Genomic DNA, 7,929 nt, shown 5'->3' with positions numbered 1-7,929 from the left:
CAGCAGGACATATGAAGAAAAACCTAACCTGTTATGTTACCTAAATTACAGTGGGGAAGTGCCTGATGAAATTTGTATACTGTTTCCTGAATACCTTAAAATGTACCACACAGATTTTTTCATAGTACTCACCTTTAAGAAAACTGCAATATTCAGGTTACTCCACTGCAACTGTGTTATCATCATCAAGAATTCAACTACTGAAAGAGTAATCCCATAAGCCTATTATCTATTAATGACTGGACAGTCTGATAAAGGATCTTACTGCCATTCTTAGAATCATGTAGCTATTTATAACCTCTGCTCTCCCAAGATTCAGAGCTGCACTATTAAACTTTTTATGGAATTTCCCAGTAAAACAGGATAATGTACATAGATGGCTAAAATTAAGATGACAGAATGATGGTGACCTTTGAGCATTAAAGGCATTTGTAATTGCAGCTTGGAGAAAATGCCATGGAATGCTAATATGTAAAAAAAGTTATGCCATTCTCCTTAAAGTCAGTAAATCACATAAGAGGACTCTGAGTAATTTTAGAAGAAAGGCACCAGACAAGTCCAAAGTCTTATTGCTCGTCGGATCATACAGGAGCCACAGCACAAATTATGGCTCTTAGCTCAGCCAGGAGGTTCAGTCTAAGCAAGCCAGTCACTAATCTTGAGGCTCGAAGAGCAAGGAAGGAAGTGTCAATAAAACAGAGCCCCGCATCTTACATAAACTTGAGGAGAATGATTTCCAATTTTATGTCAATGTGGTGACTGGTTCCTTAGGACTCCGGAACTATTTTAGACAGGCACTCTGTTTTCTTTGGCCCATTTCTTCATGATCCGGATGATGTACTCTACTTGGGTGTTACCCGTGCTTCTCAGTAAATGGAGCACTTCTCGAAGGGTCTCTCTGAGGAAAAGATTTGAAAGGACAAAGTGTTTCAGTAAAGAATATGCAAATTAACAAGTTAACGTGTGACTCTTCTTCATATCCTTCTGATATGTGCATACGGTGCATTCAAAAACCAATTACAAACTTCCTAGCCTTCTATTCTTTTGATGCCATAGTAAAATGGAAATTCTGTGAAATCCTTCTCACCAATCCAAGTTTTCCTTCTACTATCTATATACATGCTATTTTTTGTCTTCATATGGCATAAATATTTCCATTTCTATGCTTATTCTGCATGACAGAGTAGAAGGTTATATCAAGGAGCTGGGTTCAAAGAGTTGGGTTCAAATTCTAGCTCTGTGCTAACAAGTGACTTAACTTGTCTGAGCCCCAGATTTCTCCTTTGTTTAAGGTGGTAATCACCTGAAACTGGGTGTCATTGCCATATCTGCAAAATTTTACAAAGCCAGGCATAGATTATTTCTTCAAGAAAAATAATATATTAATAAATATGGAAGAGAGGAAAGTTAATGACCAAGATTTGGCAAATGTCAGTATTTATATTTTAAGTAACTTAAATTTAATTAAAATTTAAACTCATGCTTTAAGTAATGCAGACTAAAACTTCCCTATTACCTCATCAAATCTATAGATGACTGTCAATTGACCCTCTTCCGTAAGAGTTCTCTCATGTTTTCTACGTTTTCCCTCAAGTATCTTCTTTCAACTACCCAAATTCTTTTCAACTTTTATTTAGGAGTGGAAGTAGATACAAGGCAGGAAGTAATTTTTGATAGATTATTTACTTATAAAATAGTCATGGGAATTCCCTGATGGTCCAGTGGTTAGGACTCAGCACTTTCACTGCTGGGGCCCAGGTTCAATCCCTGGTCGGGGGAACTAAGATGCCACAAGCTGCATAGAGCGGCCAAAAAAAAAAAAAAAAAGAGTCATATCTTCTATTTATACATCAGTAACAAATACATTCCACAAAATTATTTTCAAAAAACTGAATTTAGTTTTAAGTAGTTTAACTTTAACAAATGGAGCTATACGCCACTTAATTTTATGTAGTCTTAATGTCTCAGTATTTCCTGGAATATGAGAAGGCAAAAGAAAAAAAAAAGAATTATTAACCACACTCACTCCATTTCTAATTCTTTGAGGACTAAACTAAGAGACACAAGAAAAAAGCCAAAAGGCAAAGAAAAAAGAAGAAGAGATTGAAAAAGACATCGTATGAAAATGACAATTCATTTGGAGCCAAGTATATATCTTGCTCTTATACTTGAGAGCTGTAGTATACTCAATGTCCCCATTATACATAGTTTAGAATGATCTGATTCTATAAAATAAAAATTCTGGAGGAAAAAGGTCAGATAGAAATATAAAACTTAACCTTTTATTCATCAAAATAATTTTTAGTTTTCAGAAGACATGATCCAAGAAAGCAATTCTCATCCCCCAGGAAGCAGCAAATGCATAGAGGTAGTGTCTATTGTTTGTCTACTTACTTGGGTTCTCTCCCAGCTAAGATCATCTGGAATATGCCTACACAGGCCCCCCTCTTGCCTTCCCAATATTCAGGGTTGGGATCCAGCCTCTCTAAGACATCAAATGCTTTGGCTGAATAGTAAAACTGGCCCATCTAAATAAAAGAAAGTACTGTGGTAATACTTATAGTCAAAGGATCACACAGAATGAAACTAAATGTAAAGATACCATGAAACATAATTTCATAAAACAAGTGCATGGGTAATGACAACATTTGCAATTAGCAAATTAGATAAATTTCAATTCCTTATTAAAACAAGAAGGAAAATCAGTTTGTGTACATGGGTTCAATTTAAACCCCCTTCCCTTCATTAAGTTTTCAACAATATAACATTTCTCCTACATATGGTCAAGTTACACTGTAATCAACATATTTGTCATTTCTTCTAATCATATTCTAATCTTGAGGATAAACTCTGATGACTGTGATCTGAACTGGTTATTTTTCAAGTTTCCTCAATACATTCTGTAGATGGCTACTATCATTCATTTTACACTAATTTGATCCTATTCAACCCAAGAGGATGGTCTTTCCCTGACCTTGTCCCTAAAGTCTCAGAATGCCCAGATGTACACTGACTCCCACTTTAAACAGCAAGTCTTTTAAACATTTAATTCATTTTGACAAACTTCTTTCCCAAATATACTACACATTTCCTTGGCCTTGTAGAGTATGCTATCATTAAATTTTGCTTAGATGAGGTTTCCTGATTGGCAATCGTAAATGTATAGTGTTCACTGAAGTCTTCAAATTGCTTGGCAATCCTCCTTACTCAGTGTGGTTTCGTTACCTTTCCTTTCCTGTGAACTGTTGTTTTACACCTTTGCCAATTTCCTTAAGATGTCTACTGCATCTTAGCTTAGCTTTTTCCTATACTTCATAGGGAAGACACAACTCTCCTTCCTTCAGTTCAAATTATACTTGGACCTTCATTACTCCTTCCCTCGTTTCTGCGTATCTCTCAGAAAGAAGTGTTCTTATTCCTTTTCAAGGTTAATCCTTCTTCCTGTGTTCTCCTAAAAAAAGTTTTTTTGGTAAAGAAACACACCAAGTGGTGTGGGAAACATACATGTACAGTTTAATGACTATAATGTCAATATAAGTGTAACTACCACCCAGGTCAAGAAATGAAACATTGACAGCAAAACAGGAGCTCTGTGTGTCACTTCCACACTACAACCCTCCCTTTCCCTATTTTCGGTAACTAGTAGTCTGACTTTTATGGTCATCAGTTCTTTCACCTTCTTTATAGTTTTATCAGCTATGTAAACATCTTTAGACAATATAATTGAGTGTTGCCTCTTAGTATGTTAGCTATATGAAATAGAGCTGTAAATATTCTTTTGTGTCTTGTATATGTTTTTACAACCCATCTATATTGCTGGATAGAGCTCTAGTTGGTTCATTTTTTAAAGCCTTTTTATTTTAAAATAATTATAAATTTACAGGAAGTCACAAAGATAGTACAGAGTGGTCCCATGTCCCTTTCAACCAATTTCCCCCATTATAGCTTATACAACTATAGTACAATATCACAATATCAAACCCAGTAAACTGATATCACTACAATGTGTATGCACAGTTCTGTCATTTAGTCAAATGTGTAGGTTCATGCAACCACCACCCCTATCAAGATACAGATCTATTCCATCGCCGCACAGCTGCAGTCTCCTCCCGGCTGACCACCCCTAACCTCTGGCAATCACCAATTTTTTCTACATCTCTATAATTTTGTCATTTCAAGAATGTTATATATATATGAAATCACACATCAGTTTTTTAAGATTGTGGTCTACGTTATTCTCATTGAATCTGCTTCCTAATCCAATTCTCTTCTGTACCTAGCAGTGCTTTCTCAGGCCTCTTGCAATTCTCTCTAGTTGCAGATTTGACATTTTGCTTCCTTGGCATTTGATAAAATAGGAACAAGAAAAAGAGTAATGAAAAACACTTTTTTTTTCTCTCTCCTGGTTCTTTTCTTTTCCTTCTGTTAATCTTCATCCTCTGTCTCTTTCACTGACTCTTCTTTCTATTTCTATCCCTTAAATAGTGGTGTTCCATGTGGTTCCTCACCCCATTCACTGGTTAATCTCATTCTCTCCCATACTCCACTGCTACTACTGCTACTGCTGCTGCTACTACCACCACCACCATTAACTACTGTTAACTTCTAAAGCTACATCTCTAGTCCAAGCCTGTCACATGAATACCTGAGCTCCAGGCTCACCCTGATAATTTCACACATGTAATATCTCTACCTGGGAGCCCCAAACACACTTCAGATTTAATACATCTAAAATTGAACTAAATTCCTGTCTTTTAGTGTTTTATTTTCCATTGCCTTCCCTAACTCACTTAATATCATTGCCATCCACCAAGTTCTATTAAACATTTTCAAGTTTCCTATGTTTTAAATCCTCTTCCACTGATGGTGATTCACTTTATAATGTAATGATTCACTTTGCAATGAGCTATTATTGATTAATTTGATACTAGACTCTCTTTACCTGACATTTTCCTGTCTCTTGGACCGGAAGAAATATTCCCAAAATAGGAGTTTCCAGAATTTGAGGCTAACTTTTTAAAAAGCTTTTAATGTATAGGATAGGGCTCCAAACTCCTCCCTCTTCCCTGCCTTTCCAACTCCCTACACACACACACACACACACACACACACACGCACGCACACGCACACACACGCGCACACACACAGAGTTCGTCCTTTATTAAATCTGACTGCTTTTTTATTCTCTTTTTCTAGTTCCTTTGTCTTTCCTGTCCACTATTTGCACCATGGTTTTCCCAAAGGTTTGGTTTGCAACTCTCTTACTCTTCTTACTTTACTCCCTTATTGGTAATCTCACTTTTTTCAGGGCTTCAGTTACTATTGAAGTGGTGATGATTTCTCCAGATTTGTCTCTCGATGTCAGAGGACATCATTCTTGAGCTTCAGAACGAAACTTCCAATTACCAGATGAATATCTCTATCTGCATGGTACCTAAAGATTCATAGCCTTTAGAAATCTAAAACCTCCTCTCTAAACCACTATTTCATACACATTATTTCATATTTCATTTATATGTATACATGTTTTATGTACATATAAAACCCTGAAATGCTGCCTATCTCTGAGTTCAGTTCATTCATAAAAGGGATGACATTTCTGATATCACGATGCGAATCCTCTCACCTATAGCCATTTAATCTCTAGGACACTTTCCCCTAATGTTTAGTCAATGCAGCAATGTGATACTGATCTTCACTTTCCCCTTAGGTCTCACTCAGACGCACCTTGTAGCAGTCATTAGCAATGAGCTGTAAGAGGCTGAAGGACTCGCCAGAGGTTTCCATCTTGAGATAAAGTTCCCAGGCTAGTCTTGGTTTCTTATTCATAATGTCTACAAAGAGAAACAAAGATTTATGCTTTTTAAATGTACAAGAAATACACTTCTGCATCTTGCTAGTCTATGGATTTGGTTCTATGTTACAAATACACAAAGTAATGATAAGCAGCTCTTACATGGGAAAGCTTACAATGTCGGCATTAAGCTGGTTTCCCCATCAGAACTCTACCATACTTAATATACTTAAGTTAGGCTTTACATAGTTATATCTTTTTAGATTGGGTTGACTTCCAGTAGCTCCTACTTTGCTCATCTGCTGAAAAGTCACCTATCATTCATTCAATCCCACTCATACAGTTCCAGCCTCACTTAGAAATCTAATTTTTAAAATTTTCTCATGACTTCAAAAACTCAGTGAACATTTTAAAACCAAGTGAAAAAAAAGGAGCAAGAGAGAGACAGACAGACAGAGACGATAGGCTATATAGTACACACAAATTATGTTTTTGACATTTTATCACTTTTCAGGCCTGCACCAAAGTGAAAAGGTAAAATTAGCATAACAATATCATTTAACAAAAAACAATGTAAACTCAGACTCTGGAAGCTTTACTAGGCTAAAGGAAGAACTTGGCATCTTTTAGGACTGTTTATGCTACGTCAACGTCATATGGCAGAACTAATCACAGGGTAAACATACATAACACATGTACGTGGCCATCCTTACTGAGTAGCATTAACAACACTTAATCTCAGAGCTTACTCATTCTACAAAACAAAATTAGAAAACACTCAATAAAAGCATCCCTCTATAACATTTAAAAGAAGACTCACAGCACCGAGCTAGCCAACTGAGGTAAATGTAGTCATTTTTCATCTTCTCACTTTGGATTAAAAGGAAAATCTGTAAGAGGAGGAAAAAGGGAATAAACATGAAGATGCTTTTACATTAAAAATACCCATAGCAGCTTTTGCCTTACATTGATGAGCGTTACAAATGACCAAATTCTATACAGGCCACTGAGAAAAGTAAAGGACAATTTTTGTGCTGATTTTAAAACACTTCTCTCAGTTATTGATATCACAAGGTAACATGAGATTTGAACAGAATAATTAACAACTGCACATGCTACTGGGCAATAAAGCAAGTCTCAACATATTTTAAAGGACTGGTGTTATACAGACCACACTCTATGACCACAATACAGTTCAGTTAGAAATCAAAATAAAATAACCTGGAAAGGGTAACATACATACTTGAAAATCATGAAACATGTTTTAGAATAACTCATCGTCAAAGATAATAAAAAGATCATTTCTAAACATAATGGAAATTAGAAAATACTTAGAATTTGAATAATAATGAGTTGAGTAATTTGTTGAATAATAACAAAATTGAATTAAATAATTCAATTGAATTATTTTGAATCATTCAGATAACCTATGGAGTTAGAAGTCAAGATAGTGGTTAGCCTTGTGGGAAAGAGATCGACTCAAAAAGGAGATGGGTGCATTCCCAGGGTTATGATAATATTCTATTTCATGATCTGGGTACTGACTATTTGGGTATGTTCACTATAAAAGTTCATCAAGCTGTGTACTTTGATTTGTATACTTTTCTCCATGTATGTTATGTTTTTATAAAATTTATCCAAAAAAGGAAAACATGAATGTGGTTATAAAATCTATATATCTATTTATATTGTACTTTTTAAGATAACCTAAGAACAATAGAACTTTTAATAATCCTTTACCTTTAAACTTTTTGAGAAAAAGATAACAATGTTTTTAGATAGAATTATTCAAACGCCTTCAAAAGCAGGTACCCACCTCTTCACCCTCACTGGTATTGCCAGTTGCAGCTTTGGCTTGGGCATAATTGAAGTTAAAGATGTCATCATTATAGAAGTAACTCTGAAAAACATCCCAAGAACAGGTCACACTGAGCATTAACATATAAAATATGAAAACATCAGTCATACCAGATAAACACAAAAATAATCTTAAGGAATTAGCTGATGCCACAACTACCACCACAGTAAAAGGGTGGTAGTAAAAGATACTCTAAAAGTATCTTATCTGTGACATACTATATACAGTATTTTGTATACAAAGTCATCTAGAAAATTCTACACTGACCTTAAACGAG

General features: G+C 35.4%; 1 protein-coding gene and 1 non-coding gene across 2 annotated transcripts in view; one reads left to right on the top strand and one right to left on the bottom strand.

The window, feature by feature from the left end:
- Positions 1-786: 786 nt before the first annotated feature.
- The window catches only part of IFT56 (intraflagellar transport 56), a 32,971-nt gene continuing 25,828 nt past the window's right edge, over positions 787-7,929 (bottom strand). Inside the window, exons 12-17 of the mRNA XM_007466604.1 lie at positions 7,920-7,929; positions 7,611-7,694; positions 6,615-6,684; positions 5,728-5,834; positions 2,395-2,528; positions 787-898 (exon numbers count right to left, since the gene is read on the bottom strand). The exon at positions 7,920-7,929 is cut by the window's right edge and continues 73 nt beyond it. Coding sequence (XP_007466666.1) covers positions 787-898; positions 2,395-2,528; positions 5,728-5,834; positions 6,615-6,684; positions 7,611-7,694; positions 7,920-7,929 — 517 coding nt within the window. The remainder of the gene's footprint in view (positions 899-2,394; positions 2,529-5,727; positions 5,835-6,614; positions 6,685-7,610; positions 7,695-7,919) is intronic.
- TRNAE-UUC (transfer RNA glutamic acid (anticodon UUC)) lies at positions 1,708-1,779 on the top strand. Its single transcript has one exon. It is a non-coding gene; the product is annotated as a tRNA-Glu (tRNA).

The sequence above is a fragment of the Lipotes vexillifer genome, unplaced genomic scaffold, assembly GCF_000442215.2.
Source record: "Lipotes vexillifer unplaced genomic scaffold, Lipotes_vexillifer_v1.1 scaffold71, whole genome shotgun sequence".
In the NCBI taxonomy this organism is placed as follows: Eukaryota; Metazoa; Chordata; class Mammalia; order Artiodactyla; family Lipotidae; genus Lipotes; species Lipotes vexillifer.
The sequence above is the reverse complement of the archived record's forward strand: the minus strand, read 5'-3'. Positions and strand labels throughout refer to the sequence as shown.